General features: G+C 39.7%; 1 protein-coding gene across 2 annotated transcripts in view; it reads right to left on the bottom strand.

The window, feature by feature from the left end:
* Positions 1 to 8,445, bottom strand: part of BCL2 (BCL2 apoptosis regulator) — a 238,077-nt gene extending 229,632 nt beyond the window's left edge. Inside the window, exons 1-2 of one of the 2 annotated variants that reach the window (XM_069100238.1) lie at positions 8,297 to 8,445; positions 5,978 to 6,918 (exon numbers count right to left, since the gene is read on the bottom strand). In XM_069100238.1, the coding sequence (XP_068956339.1) occupies positions 5,978 to 6,604 (627 nt within the window). In that variant the 5' untranslated portion in view covers positions 6,605 to 6,918; positions 8,297 to 8,445. Of the gene's footprint in view, positions 1 to 5,977; positions 6,919 to 7,147; positions 8,202 to 8,296 lie in introns of those variants that run through there. The other variant, XM_069100237.1, reaches the window with a different exon arrangement.
* Between the last annotated feature and the right edge of the window lie 15,230 nt (positions 8,446 to 23,675).

Genomic DNA, 23,675 nt, shown 5'->3' with positions numbered 1-23,675 from the left:
AAAGTCTCTAGCAATGCTAAATGAAAACAGAGACAAAGCATCCATATAGTATTTGCATAGGCCTAGTAGAACTGAATAATATTATTTTCCTGAAAAATAGAACTTTTTTTGCAATGTCAGCTTTCACTCCTTCTATGGGTCATACAAAAAATAAAACAGGTGACACGATGCAAATTCTCAAAATGAGGGTGTTCTCTTTCTCCTTAGGGTAACAAGACCATCTACTTATAATTATAAGAGACCTTAGTGGGCAACCCTCTTAGTTTACAACTGAAGGAACTAAGGGCTGGAGAGGTGGGGTGATTTTCCTACTACTATAGAAAAGGTAAATTGTACAGGATGGATTTGAATACAAGATCTCTGACACTAAATGTACCAATCTTGCCTGTGGACCAAGTTGTCTCCCAAGACTAAAGTGGACATTTATGTAGCACTTTTTAAAAAATGTTTTTTAAAATAATATTCTCTCATTTAAACATTAAAATAGCCCTGTATGTAGATACCACAGGAATTATTATTCTGATTTTACAAGGGAGGAAACTAAGGTTCAGGAATACTAAGTAACCACTCGTGGTTGCCCAATTTGAAAGGACAGGAAGCAAGATTCAAATTCTGGTCTCTCCTTATTTGGAGTCTTCAGGTGGTGCTAGAATGGACGGAACATTAAACCTGGAGTCAGGAAGACCTGAGTTCAAACCCTGGCTCAGGCACCTACAAGCTTGATGACCTTGGGCAAGTCTACCTTAGTTTCCCTATCTGTAGTAATTAACACTGACCACTCAGAGTTTTTGAAAGAAAAAAAAAGTTACATTTGTAAAGCACTTTGCAAACCTTAAAAGTGCTATAGAAATGCTAGCTATTATTAATATGCCCTCTAATGATCATTATCAGTTTATTTAGAAGATAACACAAACTTCATTTCAATAAATACAAAATAGTAGTACAAGAGTAGTCAGTCATTACACTGATAAATGTGAATCCAATAATATGTCTCCTATAAGATTAAGAAACTGGGAGATCACTACATGTGAATGAAGTAGGTTATCCTAAAATGGTTTAATAAAACCTTTGAACTTCAAATATAATACATCTCTGGCAGAAAGAAAAAAAAATTTTAGTTGTACACAACAAAGAGAGTGTTGTTGCTGTTTTTAAAACACAAATGCATTTCAGTTGTTGCACTATTGCTACAATATGATTAGTGGCCTTAGAAGTAAGCCTAAAGGGACAGTGGCGGAGACAAACCTCCAATAGTATATACAGCACCCACTCACCTGCTTGGTGAGTGGGCTTTGCATTCAAGAGGCAGCTGAAACAAGGTAGGAGTTTTGAGGGTTTTTTTTAAACTGTGGCTTTTTTTTTAATTGGGGGGGGAGGGCCTGAGTGACATTTAAAGAATCTGAAATGCGTTAATTCAATCCAAAATTACTAAAAAGTACAACAGGTTCTCACTAGAAAGCACACTAGAAACCTGGTGGTTGAGTAAAAACATGTTTTCAGTGATACAACTCACCAATAAACAAAACCGGCTCCAAATTAAAGGGTAATTAGATTTACTAACAATAGAGTCAGTCAATAAACTTTTGTAAAGGTCCAGGCCTAAAGAAGTTCTTCTCATACATCAATCCAAAAAAAAAAAAAAAAACTGTAGGAGCTGCAATATTTTTTATCTACACAATGAATTATTAAAGAGTGTCATGTGATTCCTAACTGCCTAAAAGAATGTACTTTCCCAAGGAAAGTTCATCATTATTTTATTTAAAGCTAGATATTTTGGGGCTATTTTTAATCCTAACATTTTGATGCCAAAATTGGTCCTAAGCAGCTGATGTTTAGCTGCTTGGAAAATTGATGTTCCTTCACATATCATCTGGCACACTGGTTTGAGAATACTCTGACTATCCAGTTAATCAGAAGCCTCAGTGGCTGTGATTTCAGTGCATTCAGCTTGGCCGTAGTACTGCTTGCTGACCAAACAATCTGACAGGAACCAACAAGGGCTGTAGATAACTAAATTCCCACTCCCAAAAGCAGAGCCTAGCAAAAGCTATCTTCAAGGACAACTTGAGTTTCTGAAAAATAGAGACACTTTCACCTCAGCAAGTAAATGGAATGGAAACAATAAGAACCTTATAGAATGATCCCCATCCTCTAATTAATGCACTGTAGTAAGACACTGAGCCGAACATCATCTTACTTCCCAGTATCAGAGATGTAACAGTTTGCATTGACCATCAGCTGCCCATATCAGTAACACTTAACTTTGTAAGAGTTCCTTTGTGCCTAAGTAGATCCCAGAGCCCCTGTAGCCATTTAGAAAATCAGATTCTGGTAGGATGATAAAATAATGGTTAACAGGGTCATTAAAAGAGCTAAACCATCTGACTGCCACTGGGGCAACCCCTTTGAAATTTTAACACTTAAACAGAAATGTTAACTTACCTGAAATGGACCACTGATGCCCATGCAAATTGCTTCAGTACCCTGGGAAACACAGATGGTTAGATAGGCCTAACTACTTTGAGAATGGCCTCTTTTTTTTTCTCTCCACTTCTAATTTACTTCTTCCCAAGATTAGACTACCCCAGTGGGCATTCAGGAATTTATCCAGGCACCTGAACTTTTGGGATGGTTGTCAGGAGAGCAGGAAGAGCCAATTACAAAGTGCAACCTCTCCCAACATCTCATTCCCTCCCTCTTTTCTCCCAGTAACATAACCCCTCATAGAAAATCTACCCAATAACCTTCTATTTTAGAAAACTTCCTCACTTAACTGCTAACTCAATGTAGTCTAACCTTACTTTGCCTTTCTCAGGTTGTCACATAACACCTTATTCAGTTTAAGAATAAGCCACATACCAGGCTTCACCTCTGTCTTTAGCTTTGATTTTGTCTGTAAATGTGATGATCTATCAGAGAAGGGGCATTCTGTGCCAAATCCATGATTTCCCAAACAGGTAATAAATTTTTCTCCCTTTGTTAGATGCCCAAGACTCAGACTACTTTAATAAGTTTGTTCTGTGTCAAAAAGTTACATTGTGTCTAAAGCAACAAGATACCCCAAGTTTAAGCTAATCTACTAATATACCAGTTTAGAAACTGATTTATTAAGTCCTGGGAAAACTGCAGGTTGAAAATTATCAGCTTTTAAAGAGGTTAGTATTACTCTAACACAACAGTGCAGTATATTACCACAGATCTAGAGTGCCCTCAGAGCCCTTAGAGAGTATATAAACCAAGCCCCTCATTTTACAGATGGAGAAATTGAGGTCTAGGGAGGTTAAGTGATTTGCCCAAGGTGACACAGCCGACTTAAGTGAATGACAAATGATTACTTTTTACGTGCACAAAAATGATAATGCAAACAAGTTGGAAATGATAATACAAACAATAATATCAATAAACTAAGTTGTATATGGCTTATTCTTAAATCTGAATAAGATGTATGTTATCTTGAGAAAAGGCAGAGTTAGACTATGTTGGGTTAGCAGTAAGTGAGGAAGTTTTCTAAAATAGGTTACTGGGTAGATTTTCTATGAGGGGTCATGTTACAGGGAAAGAGAGGGGAGAGAATGAAATGTTGGGAAAAGTTGCACTTTGCAATTGGCCATCCTTGATTAATACTTTAAATATTTTAATGCTTTAGGCAAAGATCCCACATGTCGCAATTTTTATACAGTAACTTCCACCAATTTTCATTTCCATATATTGTGACATCTTTTTAAGCAAATCCTCTAGTTTTCCTGGAAGACACCAATTTATTTCCTTCTGAAAGCTAGCAAAATGTTTGCTTTAAGCCATTTGTGATTTTATTTTAGCTAACAAAGTTTGGTCATAACTTGCCTTCACTATCTTGGGGCTTTTCACAATATGTATGTTTTCAAATCATAAATGTAGTCACTGTCAATCTTAAATACCTGTGGACCATGAAAATATGTGAGAACCTGATAGTTTTTTCTTCCTCCCAGCCCCAAAAAGCGCCTTCATTAAAAACACAGATTCATAAGCATATGATTTGACTATCATAGGATTTAGAGCTGGTAGGAACCTTAGAGCCAAAGTTCTCATTTTACAGCAGAGGGAATTGAGGCTCTGAGAGGTGAAGATTTGCTCAAGGTCACAGAGAGGGGAAATAGCACAATATGCTATAGCTAAACTGCAAAGATAAATGTTATGATTTAGCAACCTTTCTTAAATGTATGTTCTTTTTACCACTTTCATTAGTAAATTATTTGATGGATGTCAATTGCTATCTGGGCTTTCTTCCACTTGAAGGGAGGGTTTGACAATATATTCTCAATGATTAGTAGTTTGGTTTTAGTTGTGAGATGATCTTTTTGGAGACCACAAGTCCTAACAATAAATACTCTTTGGCATTAGCTGTGAAAAAATAAACCTAGCTTCTTGATATAACATGTTTAACTAAAGTATAGTTCAGAGAAACCTTTTGTTTTCATAATTGATGTCTTTTTGTTTAAAAAAGCACATACACATACACATAAACCATGTTGTATGAGTTTTTCAAAAAGTCAAAGATCTAACTAAATGGGAGTCAGTCTAAGAATAAATTTGCCCCACATAGTTTTATTGTGGGGGCTAATTATGCAAATCTAGTTAATTTATTTTAAATGTAAAGATCTATCTTAATATTGTCCCATTTTCATTTTATGGCCCTTCTCTCTCCTTAAACAAATGATTAGCATACTTTGCAATAAAATATTAAATACTCTGTACAAATTATACATATATATATATACACATACATCTGTGCATTGTGGAGTATACATAAAATTTTACTTTGTCATCTCTAGGCCTTTTTCTGTTATCAGGTCTTACAGAACAATATTAATAGTTCTTCCAAGGACAAAAAGTGGGGGTAAAACATCTTCTAAGGTGCTCTCTCAGGTTCCCAGAAACATAGAAGAAGATTCTTTAATTAAAACTCAGAACAAGAATCATTGTCTACCATAAATGAAATCTAGATACAAAAGTTCTATACTTTAGGTGAGCCCTGGGATTCCATGTTGGAATTTAGTTCTAAATTTTATTCAATTTTCAATGATATGGTCAAGTCACTGTCAGCAAATTTTGGATTAGAATGCCAATTTGGAAAAAAGGAAAAAGCATTTATTTCAACTACCAGAAAGAGTATTTCACAAATGCTTTTACATCTGCCAGTCACTGACTATGACAAAGTAGTGGTCAATTAAAAAGCCCAGGAGAATGGTTCATCAAAAGATATAGATGCTATATGCTGAAAAGAATCTATAATTCTAAAAAAAAAAAAAAGCCTTAGGTTAACCAGTTATACAAATAAAATTCAAAGTATTTCACTACCAGAAACGAGTCATTAATATCCTGAAGTTCTTTCCTAAATACACTGTTGTACATTTCAATCTCCCTAGGTATGGACAAGTCCCATAATCATATAACAAATTACACACATCCCACAGTTCTGTTTGTTACAGCTTTGAGCCAATGGAACTTCTGGAATGTGAGCTTCCTGCTTTAAAATGTACCCTGAAATTTTGTTGTTGGTTTGTTTTTTCCCCCAGGGGAAAAGGCATCTCACATTTTCTCTCCTTAGGTTATGCCTTTATCAGTGAATCAGTATAGGGTGTAGAAATTGAAGAAGGCATTCCTTGGTTCCCTAGTGGATTTTAATCCCCACAAAATGATAGGTTGAGCCCCACAGCCCCCATCAAGGATAACTTGTCAGAAGACACCACAAGTTGGCAAATGCTTCACGTGCATCAGTACTCTGAAAACCATGTTGATGGAAAGGGGTCATCCAGTGGCTGTGAAAGGACAGGGGGTAAGAAAAGTAAAAGAAAACACAGGGAAAACTTTTGCTCCCACCTTGAAGGGCTTAGGTGCCCTCCTCTTTGGTGGAGCAGTGACCACACACTGCAGGGACAAGCCTGTGATACAGACTCTCACACTCACAATAAACAAGACATGCAGCCCAGACACCTACCCATCCTCCGTTATCCTGGATCCAGTTGTGCAGGTGCCGGTTCAGGTACTCAGTCATCCACAGGGCAATGCTGTCCACAAGGGGCGACATCTCCCGGTTGACGCTCTCCACACACATAACACCACCAAATTCAAAGAAGGCCACGATTCGCCCCCAGTTCACCCCATCCCTGAACAGCTCCTCCACCACTGTGGCAAAGCGTCCCCTAGCAGTAACAGGGGTCAGGTGCAGCTGACCTGACATTTCATCAAAGTCCCTCCGGTACCTTCGAGAGAAATCATCTCCAGCTTGACGAAGGGTCAGGTGGACCACAGGTGGCACTGGACTGACAGCAGGTCCAGCAGCAGCAGCAGTAGCAGCAGCAGCAGCAGGAGGAGGAGGCAAAGGTGAGTTTCTAGCAGCAGCAGTAGCCAAGTCCTGGGGTTCCACAGACAGAGGTGTATGTCTTGGCTGGGTAGAGAAGATCCCAACAGCAGGGGCAGAAGCAACAACAGGAGCAGGACTCGGAGAGGCTGGTGCCCTCAAATCTCCAGCATCCCACTCGTACCCTCTCTGTGACAGCTTATAATGAATGTATTTCATCACTATCTCCCGGTTATCGTACCCTCTTCTTCCAGGGTGAGCCATCGTTCCCCAGACAGGGAGCAGTGAATACCAAGGAGAGCAGCCAAATGGTGACAACACCCACCTCTTATTCCCTCTCCCACCCACAACCCCGAAATACAGAATAATAATTATAATCCAGTTATTTTATTGGATGTGCTTTTCATTTCTTGACTTTGGGGAAGTCTTGTCTGAAATATTTTATTCTTCCTGGTGTTTCCCCCTTGGTATGAGATGCACAGTATTTTTATGATTTAAATTCCTTTTTGTATCTTTTTATTTCATGAGGCACGCTATTGATACTATTTAGATTATTTTACTCTATTTCCTCGGTGATGCTGAAAGGTAAAAAAAAAAAAAAACAACTCATACTGAGTCAAAATCAGGTGCATTTTCTTCTAGATACTCTAGGTGAATGTGGTTCCTAACTACCACTGCTACACATTATACAACTTATAAGAATTTACTAGTCTTGGAATCAAACATATTCTAATGCACTTTTAGGTAAAACCTCAAAGGTCTATTAAAAGTTACATAAAGTAATTTTTTCCTGTGCAAAGAACTTACTTGTATTCTAAGTACTGTATGCTCCTCTGTCAAGTTTCCTTTTTGTGAAAACAGAACAAGCTCATAAGGGGGAAAAAATCCCACAAATCTTCAGGACTTTCAAGTTATATTTGCTTTGAAACTTCCAAATGAATCAAGAGTTGGAAAAAAATTAGAAGGATTTTCAAATTAATTCCCAGACTTCTGTTTCAGACATCTCCAAAGAAATGTCAAACCCTGGAAACCCCAATCGGATAATCCAGGAGCAAAAAAGGAGGGAGAAAAAAGAAAGAAAGAAAAAGGCAGCGGCGGCGGCGGCAGCAGATGAATTACAATTTTCAATCCAGTATTTTGCAGAAGTCCTGTGGTTTTCCCTGTGCAATTTACACACGCACACACGCGCGCGTGTACAGGCATTGATCTCTATTCCAATGACTGCTTCACGTCTCCATTTAAAAGAGAGAGAGGAGAGGAGGAGAAAAAAAAAGATGGAAGAGCAAAAAAAAAAAATCCCCTTCTGATTAAACTCCGGACAGAAAAGACATTTTCCAAAAAGCTGCTTGGTAAACGAAGGCAGAAAGCGTAGACACCACCGTGTGCTCCACGAGAGGAGACCTCGCTGTGTGTGGTGGTGCTGGTGAAGGGGTGGGGGTAAAGCCGTGAGGGGAGGGTTTTATTTTTCCCTCCTTTCCTAAAAAGGATGACTGCTACGAAGTTCTCCCCTCTAAACCCCCTCTTCCGCTGCACCCCACCGGGGCACCCTCCGCTGCCGCACACCCTTTCTCCTCTTCCACCACCTCCACCTCCACCACCAGCACCGGCACCGGCACCTCCCCCCTCCTCGCCTCCTCCTCGCCTTCTCCACCACCTCCACCCCTGTGCAACGAAGTCAGGGCTGGGGTGACTGAGTCGGCTCTGTGCGCCGCCGGCGGGGAGGTCCTGGCGGCTAATGCACATTCACTTGTAGCAGCAGCGGCGGCAACGGCGGCGGCAGCAGCAGCGGCGGCGGCGGCAGCAGCAGCAGCAGCAGCAGCAGCGCCACAGGGAGAGTTCAGTGCAGCTGCAGCGGGGCAGACAGAGAGGGATGGGGAGGGGGGGCGGGGAGGGCGGGGGTGGAAGGAGAAGAAGAGAACTGGGGGAAGGGGGCGGGGGTATATTCTGGCCTCTTACTTCATTCTCCTCACTAACCAACTGGTTTCCTGTGGGGGCTACGTCACTGTTCATTCAAAAAAAAGAAGAAAGAAACCCTCCTCCTTCTCCGACCCCCCTTCCCCCCACTCCTCCAGTTTCCCCTTCCCCAATTAAAGGGACAGCGACGAGGCTGGGATCGGAGAGCCCAGCGTCCTTGGGAGAGGGTGGGGTGAGGGTGCCAGCCGCGTGTGCACCGGGAGGGGCTGGGGGGGGAAGAAGGTGTGGCCATATCATCCCCACCCACCCCCCACCCCCGGGGCCATCCCCGTCCCATTCTCTCCCCGCCCGCCCCCAACCAGGAGAGGCGGGCTGGGCTAGGAAAGGGGCTGAGTCCGGGGGGGGGGAGGGGGCCCAGGGTGGGCGGAGAGCTCGCCCGCCCAGGACTTGCTGGTGGGTGGCACTGTTGGAGAGAGGGGGGAAAGGGGTGGTGCCGCCCCCTCGGAGCTGAGCGCATCCCCCTCAGCCCTGCCCAGGCCGGCTCCGGCTGTCTTTCCGTTCCCTCCCGCAGCTCGCGCGCGGGGCCTGGTCCCGGGAGCCCGACGGGCCCGCTGGGGACCGGGGAGAGGCGACCGCGCGGAAGGCGACGGGCCCGGCAGGAGCTCCCCGCCTCCGCGCATTACCTAATGGCCTCGCCGCGCCGCGGGGACCGGGCTCTCCACGCTCTGGCCGGGGCGAACCGGGAGGGCTTACGCGCGGGTCCCAGATGCCAGGCTGGAAGGGGCGGGGGGACAGGAAAATGACAAAAACAAAACTTAACCGAAGAAAACCCCGATGCAAACAACTACAGAAAACTGAGAGCGGTTGGCTGGCTTGGTGCACTGTGAACAAAATAATCATAAAAGGGGAGAAAAAAAAATAGGACAGCTGTAGCTCTGGAAAAATCAATTTTATTAAAAAAAAAAAAAGTCGTCTTCATCCCGCCAGCCGGTCTGGATTTTGCGGCCAGCCCCCTGGAAGGGGAACCCTGGCTCGGGCCGCAGGCTGGGCTGGGTTGGTGTCCTCCTGCTGGCGCTAGCCCCGCGCCCGGAAGGGAGCTTGACTCTGGACTGGCTCTCAGGCCTCGGAGGGCGTGTTTACTTTGCAATTGCTTCTATGAGCCACTCGGAGCCTTCACCCCCGAAACTATTTCTCCTAGGAGGCTGATCGTGATTGTGATTGTGATTGTGTGTGTGTGTGTGTGTGTGTGTGTGTGTGTGTGTACCTGGGGTAGGGAGTGTGCTAACAAAGGAATGTTGGGGAGAGCTTATGATGATTTTTTGTTGTTGTTGCTTTAAGTAAAATGTTTTGTTTTTTCCCTCCTCTCTTCCTCTTTTTACTTTTTCACAGAAATTTGACCGGGAGTCAAACCGGGAAGGTCCAGGAGGCTGGTGGTCTTGGAGCATTTAGGGAGCCAGTCCTGGAACTTTAGGGTATCTTTCCCCCAAAAAATGTATCAGGACTGGAGTTAGTACATTTTACAAAGCTTGTCCCTTTCCCCAGGTCAGCTACTAACAATAGTTGTCATATAATATAGCAATTTACATACATTATCCCTTTTGAATCTTACTGTAAGTGTTAATTATCTCCATTTTATAAGAGAGGCTTAGAGACTTGTGAAACTTAGAGACCCATCGGGGTGGGAAGGTGTGGATGCGTCATCCCCACCCGCAGGGCCATTCCGCCCCCCTCTCCCCCCCATCCCACCCCCAGAGGAGGCGAAGCGGACTGCCCCTGCTCTTACAGGTTAATGTCAGAAGTGATTAAAGAGCCCAGGCCTGTTGACTCTCAAGTGCCATCCCGACACGGAGCCAGCAATAAGGACTTGCTGTGGGAGCCTGAGCAAGTTACTAAACCTATCAGCTTCTCAGAAAATCCTAAAAACTATAAATTCTAAAGTTGTAATAATAAAGGGAGTTGTATCACTGAGAATTCCCTATGCCAGGAAATAAAAAGTTATGATCAAAAATTATATTGATCAATTTTAAAGGAGGCAGCATGGTACAGTGAGAAGAGTAATACCTCAGGAGTTAGGGGTCCTGGGTTCAAATCCAGCTTCTGAATTTAACCTCCCTGGATTCAGTTGCCTCATATCAAAAACAAAAAATGAATTGGGCTGGTTGGATTAGATGGACTTTGGAGACCCAGATCCTATTAAATATAAAGGTGAGAAGATAAAGAGCAGTGGCTTGACTTGGAGAAATCTGATATTCTAATCCTAACTCTTTTGCTAATTAGCTGTGTAAATTTAGGCAAGTTACAACCTCCTTGGGCATCAGTTTCCTCATCTGTAAATTAATAGCTTGGATTGATTACATGTCCCTTCCAACTAATTTCGTGACTTATGAAATCAATTCCCAACTTTTTCAAGTATAAAGTCGTTTTTTTTACATCATATTCTACAGGGTCACAGAAAGCAGCTATACCATTCTAATATATTGCTTGATAAGCTGTTGACAAATAGCTACTAGGAATGCAATAACACATTTAGATTCCTTTATAAATTTTATTCACCCCTAAATCATATGTATACCCATATATATTCGAAAAATAGTAATGCATCTACACAAAACATTATGTAGTATGCTTCAAATTTTGTTGGAGCTAAAGGAAGACCAAAAGGATAATGCGTTATGTCCATGTGAATCTTCAGATCATTTATAATAACTCCCTGGCCTGTGGCCCATATGTCAGGAACCACCAATCTATGATCTAGGAGCAGCTTCCAGGAGAAGAGAACACGGAGGCAACGGTTTATTAGCAACCTCATCAATTACTTAGGTTTGGACATTTTAATTTTTGAGAATCTGAGAGATTGTACCAAAAACAAACCTCAAATGAACTAAAATCACAGTAATTTGCTAAATAGTATCTTATAAAGGCAAATTGCACAATGTATAAGGTGAAGTGAGAAGTATGGTACAGATGTATATATATGTGTGTGTGTGTGTGTGTGTGTGTGTGTGTGTGTGTATTCATATCACAAAGCACAAGATGAGATAACTGAAATGAGAATACATGCTGAATTAAAGAATGATTTCAACCTGTGAACAAATTAATGAGCTTTTTCTTAATTTAGACAGCCTTGAAAATATGAACAGTAAAACACGTAAAGTGGTCACAGTGGTGGGAATCCCTTCTTTTCACTATTCCTTAATGCCAGGGAACATACCCCCACACCCCCAAATTCCTCTTCCTTACCAATTGCTCTTCAGAATAAGGAATAATATAAATCCTCTCTCAAGGTATGTGTCTGGAAGGAAGGGGAGGGAATAGGGAAGGGAGGAGATAAGTTCCTGGCCTTCCAAATTCCCAGTTTGACCTCTGGATGCATTTAATATAGAAACAATGGAAAACTTTGGGACTACGATTCAGCAGTCTTGTGAGTTAAATTATCTTCTTTGGGTCAACCTGGGAAACTAACCTTCCCTGTTTATAACATTGGTAAAATGAAGGGGAAAAATGTGTTCTGGTTTCCAAACAGTTATTAAGGAAGGGAATAAACATTTATGTAGCACCTATTATGTGCCAGACACTGTGCTAAGCACTTTAAAATATGATCTCATTTGACATTTATGTAGAAATTTAAGACTTAGAATGCACTTTCCTTACAGCTTTAGGGGGTTGGCTAGGTGGCACAGTGAATAGAGCACTAGCCCTGGAGTCAGGAGGACCTGAGTTCAAATCAGGCCTCAGACAACACAAAACTAGCTGTGTGACCTTGGGCAAGTCACTTAACCCCAACTGCCTTCCATAAAGCAAAAAACAACTTTAGGGGATTGTTAGTGCAATATTATTCTCCCTATATGGTTAAGGAAACTGATGGCTCTGAAGAGGTCACTAGTCCAAGCTAACATAGTTAAGTATTGGTACAGGATTCAAACTTGAATCTTAGGACTCTAAGGCCAATTCTGCTACTATTATGTTATGACGTTTTACATAATTCTGAAACACATTGTTTCTAAGCTTGATGTCTTTATGTTGACCCTCTTCTCCAGGACTGACTTGTATAAGTAAATGATCCATGTGAGGTATTAAGTGTTGAGTGATTTCTTTGGGTTAAAATTTACTTTTGAATCAACAGTCTGTTGATTGGTTAAAACTTTCTTTTGAGTCAGCAGGCTATTCATTAATCTGTTAGAATTCAGAATTGATAGGAGAGAAGTAACAGGTACCAATACCTTAATCTGTATTCTCTCATAATGGATTCCTTAGAAGATATTCATTGATTAAGTAGGTCTGCTGTTCTCTTGAACAATTTTGTGTCATGTCTTGGTAGTGGTACAGAATTTGAGTTCACAAAATTTGTGCTATTACTACATTTGACTTTAGAAATCTCTCATGGGGATATGTATTCTTACCTCAAAATCAAGATATTCTGAGCAATTTCCAGAATCCTTTTCATGACCATCATGATCAAAAGACAAGGAAAAGGATATAATTTAAGTACAATTAATTCCATTCTCAAGTCTCAATCAACCCAAGGCAAAAATTAAAGTGAAAGTCCATTGCATTTTTTTGGTTAGTATATAGACTCAAAAGATTTTTTAAAAACAAGGATATTTGAAGGAAGGATGGAGGTACTCATATTATGTTTAATACCACCTGGTGTTATATATTCCTGAAAACAGAGATAAAAATGATGAAATCATTTTAATTTCATCCCTAAACTTATGCCATCGATTTTTCCCTAGGCTCAAAAAATACCTTTCACCGTGATTTTCATCACACTCTTTATATTTTTCTTCTTCTTGATCCAATGTCTTCTTTTCACCAAACTTGAATATGTCCTTCTATTTCTAAACTCATTTTCATCTTAAATCTGAACACATAAATAAAACATCTTTTTTGTTTACCAGATCTTCAGGATTTCCCTAAGTTCAGACAAAATTGAAGAGACATTTTGTAATGATAACTCAGAGGCTAAAGGTATTGGAAAAAAATTAAGAACAAAGAGTTATAATCCCTACTCTTACTAACTTGGTCTATCTTTAAAGCAACCATACTATCTCTAATCCCCTTACATGCCAAGTTTCCTCATTCATAAATCCTGCATGGCAATTTCTAATAAGTTTGACAGGAGTTTAAAAGTACTAGAGAAATATTTTGACATCTATTCTATAGGCCCACAGAATTGATTCACTGCTAACCTACAAAGATAAGGAAATTCCAACAGAATTCCAAGGGAGAAAAAATGAAGGCAGAAGGTAAAAAGAGCTTCAAATGTATTAAAACTTAAAAATTAACAGGACAATATGGATTAAAAGTCAATACCTCATCAATGCAATATTTTATGGATGACAATCAAAACACTATCATTAGTTAGGTGGGCACTAAAACAAATAAGATACAGTCTCACACCCAAGCAGTGCTGCAAGGAATTTTACAAGACTAGCTCCATAAATCTTTACTGAAGAAGTTGAGGTCTCCTAAGTACTATTATTATTACTTGTCTCAATAGTACAGGAGGCAAAAAGACTCACAGTGGGGGAGAAGACTGTTAAGTACTAGTAATACTATTAATGGTACAGGAGGAAACTGTAAGCCAACATTGTAAAATGCATCTTTGCTTTCTTATAGTCTTTGGGTTTTGTTGTGTTAGGTATTGAGTGATAGTGGGTATGAGATCTGGTAAGCATATGAATCTAACTTGACCATATCTCTGAAATCCCAAGTGTTTGATATCATGGTATTTTGGAATCATATCCTTACTAGAATGTCTGTAAGACAAGTTCAAATCCCATCTCTGGCATTTACTAACTCTGTGATCTTATGCAAGTCAATTAGCCTGGTGTTGATCTTGTCATTTTTTTTTAAAAAGTAATTGAGGGAATGGTTCAGTGCTCATGAAGAAATCTGCTCCATTAAGAAAGCAAGGATGTCTTTTACATGAAAACAATAAAGAACTACTATCAGGGGTGGCCAGGTGGCTCAGCGAGTAAGAGCACTGGCCCCAGAGTCAGGATGACCTGGGGATCGAATCCAGGCTCAGATACTTAGCACCACACCCAGAAATAATTGGCCGTGTAAACTTGAGCAAGTTACTTAACCCCAATTGCTTTAAAAAAAAAACTACTATCATCTTTCTGGCTTTGAAGGAAAGGTATTTGTATTTAACAAGTATTATTGAGTGGTTATTAAATTCTAATAGCTGCATAAGAAAGTGCTGATGCTTTAGCAAATATTTTTCATATAACTAGTACCCTCATAAAACTAGTTTCTTTAAAAAATAAATATAAATGACACAATGGATAGAACATTAGGCCTGGAGTCAAAAAGCCATGTTCAGCATCAAATCCTTACCCTGGGCAAATCATTCAGTTTCTTACTGCCCAAGTTTCCTCAATTGTAAAATGGGGATAATAATAGCAACTCTCAGGGTTGTTGTGATGATCAAATGAGAAATATTTGTAAAGTACTTAGCACATACATAGTAAGCCCTTAGTAAATCCTTCCTTCCTTCCTTGCTATATATATTTCTTAAGCATTTTCCTTTTCTTCCTTTTTTTCCAACCTTCCTTCCTTCCTATACATGTTTCTTAAACATGTTCCTATACTTTAAGTGTGAAATCAAAGGAATGTCTTATCTCTCGTTAGTGTTTATTCTTTGTTATCATTAAGTGGTAGTTATTTAATCAAACTTTTCCTTAACTGAAAGATTAATAATTTTTCCTTTATTATCCACTTCAGTTCACGAAAATATTGAAACTTGCTAGGTTTCGCCACCTACTGGTGGTTTTCTTTTTCTTTTTTAAATGTATTTTTATTTCATTAAATCTGTCCCAATTATTTTAAAAAATTTTTGATGTTCATTTTTAAAATTTTGAATTCTAAATTGTCTTTCTCCCTCCAGCTCCTCCTTTCCAGAAAAGGCAAGCAATTTAATATTGATTATACATGTGAAGTTTTGCAAAACACTTTTTCATATTAGCCATGTTGTAAAAGAAAACACGAACAAAAAAAGAGAAAAAATTTAAAAGTATGTTTCAGTCTGTTCTCAGAATTGATCAGTTCTCTCCGTCTGGAAATGGACAGAATTTTTCTTTCTTTCTTTCTTTTTGCTTTTTGGAGGACAATTGGGGTTAAGTAACTTGCCCAACGTTACTAAACCTATCAGCTTCTCAGAAAATCCTAAAAACTATAAATTCTAAAGTTGTAATAATAAAGGGAGTTATATCACTGAGAATTCCCTACGCCAGGAAATAAAAAGTTATGATCAAAAATTATATTGATCAATTTTAAAGGAGGCAGCATGGTACAGTGAGAAGAGTAGTACCTCAGGAGTTAGTTGTGTGTGTGTTTTAAGTGTCTGAGGTTGGATCCAAACTCAGCTCCTCCTGATTCTGGGGCTGGCACTCTACTCACTTCACCACCTAGCCGCCCTGGACATCACTTTTCATTATGGATCCTATCGAATTATCTTGAATCATTGTATACATCAGAGTAACTAAGTCTTTCACAATTGATCATCTTTACAATAGTGCTGTTTACTGTGCGTGTTGTTCCTTTGGTTTTGCTCACTTCACTTTGCATGAGTTCATATAAGTTTTCCCAGTTTTTTCAGAAACCATCCTGTTGGTCATTTCTTATAGCACAATAGTATTCCCTCACAACTTGTTATTCCATTCCCTAATTGATGAGCATTCCCTCTATTTCCAATTCTTTGTCACCACAAAAAGAGCTGCTATAAATATCTTTGTTCATATAGCTCCTTTTCATTTTTCTTTGGTCTCTTTGGGATACAGACCTAGTAGTGGTATTAATGGGTCCAAGGGAATGCACAGTTTTATAGTCTTTTAGGCATAGTTCCAATTGTTCTCCAGAATGGTTAGACTAGTTCACAACTCGACCAATAGTGTACTGATGTCCCAATTTTTCTGTATCCCTTCAAACATTTGTCATTTTCCTTTTGTCAAGTTAGACAATCAGATAGATGTGAGATGATATCTCAGAGTTGTTTTAATTTGTATTTCTCTAATTTCTAATTATTTTGAGCATTTTGATGTGATATACTGATAGCTTTGATTTCTTCTTCTTAAAATTGCCTGCTCATATCCTTTAACCATTTATCAAGTGAGGAATGGCTACTGGTGGTTTTCAACATGATAATTTAGTTTGGTGAAAAATTTTCTCCCCATTTACATTCAACATCAGAGTCTAAATGTTTAGAAAGTCAGGGTCAATCAAAAAACAAAGACATAATTCTGATCTTTCTAGAGTTTATGTGATTAATGTTTAATTAGTTACATTTAAATTATTGCAATGATTTAATGCTTAGTTAAAAAAAGAGGGAATGGTATAATAGCCATCAGAAAAGAGGAAGCTAAAAAAAAAGAATCAGAATATTTGAGTTGAAAGATACTCTAGTCCACCATCTTAATTTTACATATAAAAGATACTGAGGTCAGGAGAAATTGAAGTGATTTACCCAGGGTCACATATGAAGTTAAAATAGTATTTGGGCTTGTAGCTGCAACCAAACTGGCATAAGCAGTATGGCTGCTAGCATAGGTTCTTAGATCTGCTTTTCTAGGAAAGATAGCTGTTTAAGGGGTCAACGATTTTTTTAAATTACATTTGGGGAAAATCAGCACCCTGAACTTCACAGAAAATACAAGCAGAAAAATAAAGACTAACAGACAGGGCTTCTAACTGTCTGAGAAATTAGCACAGATCAACAGACAGATTCAACTGTCTGACCAAGGCAATACATACATAGTTACCAGAGAGAGAAGCACCAACATCTGGTTTTTTCAAGGTTAGGGGGATCCTTAAAGGCTACTGAGAGTCTCATCTGGTCAAATCACAATAACATTCTTCCAATGAGTGAGCCCCAAAGCAAAATGCTAACTTCAGAGTATAGATACACTTCTTCAAAGTCAGATGGCATCACAACCCTCATGACCCAGTGCCTAATTACAAAGTAACAAGGGGTGTGGGCCTTCATGAAAAAACAAGCCTCCCCTAATCAAGCTTCCCTTAATGGACTCCATGTGAGGCCTATTAATGGTGGAAGAAGTTCTTATATCCCATTAATATTACAGGGCTACAGTCTAAATCTTTAGCATGTTCTTTTTCCTGTACTACCAAAGTTACTGCTTACATTCATCCCTGTTCTATAGATGAAAAACTTGAGGTTCCTGAATTTCCTCAATTTGAAGGCACAGGAGGAATGTTTATCAGCTATCCAGATAGGATTTAAAAGGAACTTGGCAGGCTAGAATAATGAAACAAAAGAACTAACAGACTTGGGGCAGGGGGAGAGTCGAAGTGAAGGGGAAGAGACCGGAGGGCTTGGGGCGGCTAGGTGGCAGTGAATAGAGCACCAGCCCTGGAATCAGGAGGATGTGAGTTCAAATCCAGCCTCAGACACTTAACACTTACTAGCCGTGTGACCTTGGGCAAGTCATGTAACCCCAACTGCCCCCCCCCAAAAAATTAAGGAGACTAGAGGGCTTGGTGCAGATCTATGATTTCATTGGCATGGAGAACTCCCATTTAGGAAGCCTCCTTTAGTAATGCAGCTTGGTAACAATCCTGACATTTGGGTTGTTACCTGAGGCACTGAGGTTAAGTGACTTGCCTAGGATTATAAAACCAGTATGTTAGAGGTAGAACTACAGTACAGAACCATATGTTTCTGAGACCAACTTCCTATTCACTATCCCACATTGCCTCTCTATCTTTAACCCTACTAAATTTTGAATTTGTACTCAGATTCATATAAAGGAGTAACACAAAGGCAGGATGAACAGACAGAAGATATGTGAAAATGATGCAGGATTATAATTGGTTATAAGCTTAATGAGTCAACACTGACAAGGCTATACCTCCCACATTCTAAGGGAATCATAGGCTTTATTAACATAAATAAGTATCAGAATTTAGCTGTACTCTGAATTGGTCAGAATACATCTGGACTCAAAGCTTCAGTTCTGGCCTTCATTCTTCTTTCTCCTTGCCTCAAAAGTCTCCTCCTTTAGTCCATACTACCCAGTGTTGCCAAAGTAACTTTCCTTAAACACAGATCTGATCATGTGATTCCCTACTTAATCAATTCCAGTGTGTTTCTGTTGCTTCCAGGATAAAGTATAAACCTTTAAGTGTAGCACTTACAGCCCTTCACAATCTGGCCCAACCTATGTTTCCAGCCTCATTGGGTATCTCACTGTCTTGTACTCTTTGATCTAGTCAGAATGATTTTCTCTCTGTTACTGAAACACAACACTATCTACCACCTCAATGCCTTTGTACTGCCATTCTACATTCCTGTAATGCCCTTCTTCCTTGCCTCTGCTTCATATAATCTATCTCTCCCTTTAAAACCCAGGTCAAGCACCACCTTCTGTGGGAAGCCTTTCCCAATGCCACCCCCCAACTTCCAGTGCCCTCCCTCCCAAACTACCTTGTCTTTAATTATACTGTATTTGTTGATATTGATATGTTGTATCATTTTTATGTGTAATTAGTGTCTCAGTCATTTTGAGTAGGGTTTGTTTCATTCTTTGTACTTGTACTTAGCTCAAGTCTTGGAGCACAGTAGGAAACAAATAAATCATTGTTGTGATTGATTAAGAAACAAGTGTCTCCTGGGGAGGACAATCAGAACGTTGGGACTTCTGGAAACCAGATAATATGAGGAATGAGGAAATTTAGCCTGGAGAATAGGAACTATCTATCTATCTAGCTATCTATCGATCTGTCATCTGTCTGTCTGTCTCTCTATCATCTATCATGTATCTATCTACACACATATGTATGTATATACATAGCTATGTATGTACATGTATATGTGTGTCAACAAGCATTTAACACCTACCATGTGGTGGGCACTATCCTAAGTAATAGGGATACGAAGAAAGGCCCAAAAGAATACTCCCTGTTCTTAAAATGCCCACAGTCTAACAGCGGAGGCAAGGAATTTTGTACAAACAGCATGTACACAGGGTTAGTTGGAGATAATTCTAGAGGGAAGGCGTTAAGATTACGGAATACTAGGAAAGGCTTCTTGCAAAAGGTCGTACTTTGACTGATATCTGAAGGCAGCCTGGAAGCTGGGCAGCAGAGGTGAGAAGGACATTAGTTTTAGGCACAAAGGACAGCCAGTGGACATGCCTGGAGTCTGGAGATGGAGGATCTTGTGAGAAGAATTGCAATAAGGTCAGGATCACTAGATCAAAAAGTATGTGGAGGGGAGTAACGTATAAGAAGATTGGAAATGTAGGAGGAAGCCAAGTTATAAAGGGCTATAAGAACTAAACAGAGGATTTTAAATTTGATCCTGGAGGTAAGAGGGAGCCACTGGAGTTTAGTGAGCAGGGGAGTGATGTGGTCAGACCTGTGCTTTAGGAAGAGTAGTTTGACAACTGAATAGAAGATGGACTGAAGTGGGGAGAGACTTGTGGCAGAAAGACCAACCAGAAGGCTATTACAATAGTCCACGTGTGAGGTGATGATGACCAGCAATGAGGAGTAGAGAAAGGAGTGTATATGAGAGCTGCATTTTTTTAAGACATTTTGGGGTTAAGTGACTTGCCCAGGGTCACACTGCTTGAGGCTGGACTTGAACTCTGGTCCTCCTGACTCCAGGGCCAGTTCTCCACTGTGCCACCTAGCTGCCCCTATGAGAGCTTTTACAAAGGTAGAAACAGGACTTGACAACTGATTGGATATTGTAAGTGTTAGGGAGGCATGGAGGACACCTAGGTTTCCAGTCTGGATGACTGAGAGGATGGTGGTGCCCTTAACAATAATAGTAAAATTAGGAAGGGGAAAGGGTTTGGGGGGGGGGAAGATTTGAGTTTTGTTTTGAACATGTTAAATGTAAGATATTTATGAGACATGTAGTTTAAGATGCCACACAGGCAGTAGGAAGTGCAAGACTGGAGGTTAGAGCTAGATAACTAACCCTGTTATGTCTACACAGAGATGATAATTGAATCCAGGGGAGCTGATAAGAACACCAAGTGAAACAGTAGAGAGGGAGAAGAAAGCTTAGGACAAAGCTTTGAGGTATACCTAAAGTTAGTGTGTGTGGGGGGGGGGGGGGGCGGTGTTCCAAAATTTCTCACATGATAGCCATATCTATAGTAAATAAAGTATATATATGTATGCATATATATATAAAATATATGTTTAAGGCTGTTATATATTTGATATTTGATGACTGATACATGTTGGTGATATGTTATATTTTGCCTGAATATAACAGACAATCCCCAGTTTGAGGGAATAAGGAACAAAGTCCTGATCAGAATCAAATCAAGGGCAGGCCAGGTTTCAGATCTGTATTTCTCCAGAGCCCCAAAAGCCATGGTGTTGAAAGAATGGGAAACTAGACACAGGAGTGAAGATTCCAAACTTGGGAAGTCAGCATAGCCTCAGAAAGCAATCTCCAGGAAGGTGTTCAGAGGATAATCTGCTTGCCTAAAGTTTGATCTTTTTATGGCAGCAAAGTACATTTCTCATCCCTACACTGCTGACATTCCTCATGGCCTAGATCACCCCATTGCTGACTCAGCATGATGGTAAGGCTCAGATGTCATTATTCTTACAAAAACACCACTCCAGACTTGAAAGTCATAGTTAGATAGAAGAAATTTAACAATTCTAGGTCATATATTCCTTGTATCCTATATGTGATCTTTCCTTGGCCTCTATCCTTGTCAGTCCGCTAGGCACTGGAGGTAGCCAATACTTATGGACATTATTTTCATGAGTCAAGGCTACTTTAAATGTTCTTGCCCATATACAATAAGTGGTAGGTGAGGATTCAGAGGGTGTTATTATAGCCTGGGGTGGAGGTGACAGTGTTGTAAACAAGTCCAATAAGACTGGGCAAATTCAGAGTGAAAAGGGGTAATAGCACTTGTTTGGACACATGACTTAACACCTGAGTTGAAGCACTACCTCTATAGGAAGTCCATTTGGATTCCCCAGCTGCTAGTAACTCTCCTCCCCACACACACAAATTTATTTTGTATACATTATTATATTTTATTTTCTATGAACATGTTCTTAATATGCCTTAGTGGAATGTCAACATCTTGGCATTGACAAAGCACCACTTAGCACATAGTAAGCACTTAATAACTATTTGTTGAATGGATGGATGAATGAATGAATGAATGAATGAATGAAGTGAGGCAGGGAAGGCGATTGCTGTCCTCTCTAGGAAAGTCTCCTAATTATGGGAGGATGGTCATAGGTGGTCAGTTCTCCATACCCAAAGATTTCTTAAAAATAGAATAGCAGTCATCTCCCTATTTACAAGCCATATTGGCAACTCATAGGATGTGCTAGAAATCAAGTTGGGCAGCCTCCAACTTTCTCATGTTGTCTGTAACTGAAGTGTGTTGGAGAATGCATACAGGGAAAATTGATGGTGGAAACCATACTTTGTAGAAAAGGATGTGTTGTTGGGTAGATGAGTAGATTGAGTTATTGTAACAAAATTATTTTAAGAGCCAAAGAGCACTCTGGTCATCCAGATGTGGCTGAAATGTAGCCCTGAAACGCACAAGGAGTAAAAGGAGGGCTTGGGGAGTCATTTTCTGCTCCCCAGAGGCAGCTAGTGGCACCACGGTTAGAGTGCTGGACCTGGAATCTGAAAAACCTGAGTGCAAATATGGCCTTAGATATTTACAGCCTGTATGACCTTGGGCAAGTCACTTAACCTCTATTTATCTCAGTTTTCTCAACTATAAAATGAGGATAATAGTAGCACCTACCTCACAGGGTTGTCGTGAGGATCAAATTAGGTAATATTTGTAAAAAAAAAAAAAAAAGGGAAATAGTACTTAATACAGTATCTGGCAAATAAATGCTCCCCTCCCCCCCTTCCCACCAATTTGGACCAGCAATCTAGTAAGAAACTAGTTTCCAAATTTAGATATCTTATATCTCATGACATTAAAGGTAGAGTACTTTACTTGGACCATGTACAGTACTTGACTCGCTTGATTTAAAGATTTCATCTTAAGATGAAATACACATTGGGTGAATAAAGATAATCTACATTGTTTCCGAATCACTTGCATTTTAGAATATGCTCTGTTGTATAAAAACTCCTTATTTTCTTTTCAACATTTCTTTCCAGAAATAGAAAACTTTTCTTAAGTCTAAATAAATAAACATGTCTTGGTTCATTGTTCCCACTGGGTTAATTTATAGTGGAATCTGAACTTTATAAAACAGTTAATTTAGTGAAATACATAAATTGAATCACAAACCAAAAATTAAAGAGTTGTTAAGATTTATTTTGCTGTAAGAGTTCACCATTAGGAGATTCACCTATTGATTTCTGGTTTACTAAAATAGAAATCTAGAAGAGCCTTCTCTCATTTTTCTACATAAAATAATTCTCCATTGAGAGAACTGTTTTTTGTCCTTTGTTCTTGAAGAGGACCATGCATCAGGAAGATGATGCCATAACTTGCAAATGAATTAGATTTAAGTGAGAGAGGGCTGTTCGAAGTCACCAGATGCACTTTCTCCTCCAGTCATCTGGGTACAGTGGCAAGATATAAATCAGGAGAACTGAATATGCTTCAAAGGGGCAAGGTCCATGTCTGGAAATTTCTATTGTAACTTTCACAAGCCTCACACAGATCTGGCCACGCTATGGGTACTCAATAAATGCTTAACTTATTGATTGAACTGAAATAAAGGTAGTAAGCGCTAGTGACAGCATAGTATTAAAATTGTGTGGGTAAAGAATTCACATTCCCTGTGTTGCCAGCTTTGTTCAACCACAATACACATTGCACATTGTAGACATTCAAAAATTAATTCCTAGTGAAAGTAATTAAATGACCATTTCAGGATTTATATGGGGATTCTCAAGTGATTACTCAGAAGCACCAGGGTGCTCACAACTTTGGATAAGAGGTTATTATGTTTTTAGTTCTTTTCTTTCTCCCCAAGAGGGAAGGTAAAGAAGGGTAAAGAAATATTCAGAAGTTCAGCCGAGGAAGTCAAGGTTTCTTTTTCTGAGAAGACTTGTGAGAATGTGACGGGGTCTGGGGAGGAAGACAAGAAAGAAGAAAAAAAGAGAAAAAATTAAAAAGCAAGGATAGAGGGGGGGAAATGAGAATTAATGTTAGTTTTGCTGTCTTCAAAGTCCAAGCCCATTATTTTAAAGACAATATGTGACATGTAGGTTCATAAGTTATTTTTAAAATGAAACTCCCTTTCTTTGCATAGGTAGGAGACTATGGACATGGAAAGTAGTATTGATATTAGAATCAATGGATATATTAAGGAGGATTTTGGCTGAATTTTTTTCTCTCTGTTATTTTTTTGTTAGGGATGGATCTCTCATGGGGCAGGAGGGAGGGGCATGTTGGGAAAAGAAGGTAATACAAAAACAAAAGCTATAGAC

The sequence above is a fragment of the Petaurus breviceps genome, unplaced genomic scaffold (genome assembly GCF_028583685.1).
Source record: "Petaurus breviceps papuanus isolate PSGF00001 unplaced genomic scaffold, PetGlider_PUasm1.0 38, whole genome shotgun sequence".
In the NCBI taxonomy this organism is placed as follows: Eukaryota; Metazoa; Chordata; class Mammalia; order Diprotodontia; family Petauridae; genus Petaurus; species Petaurus breviceps.
The sequence above is the reverse complement of the archived record's forward strand: the minus strand, read 5'-3'. Positions and strand labels throughout refer to the sequence as shown.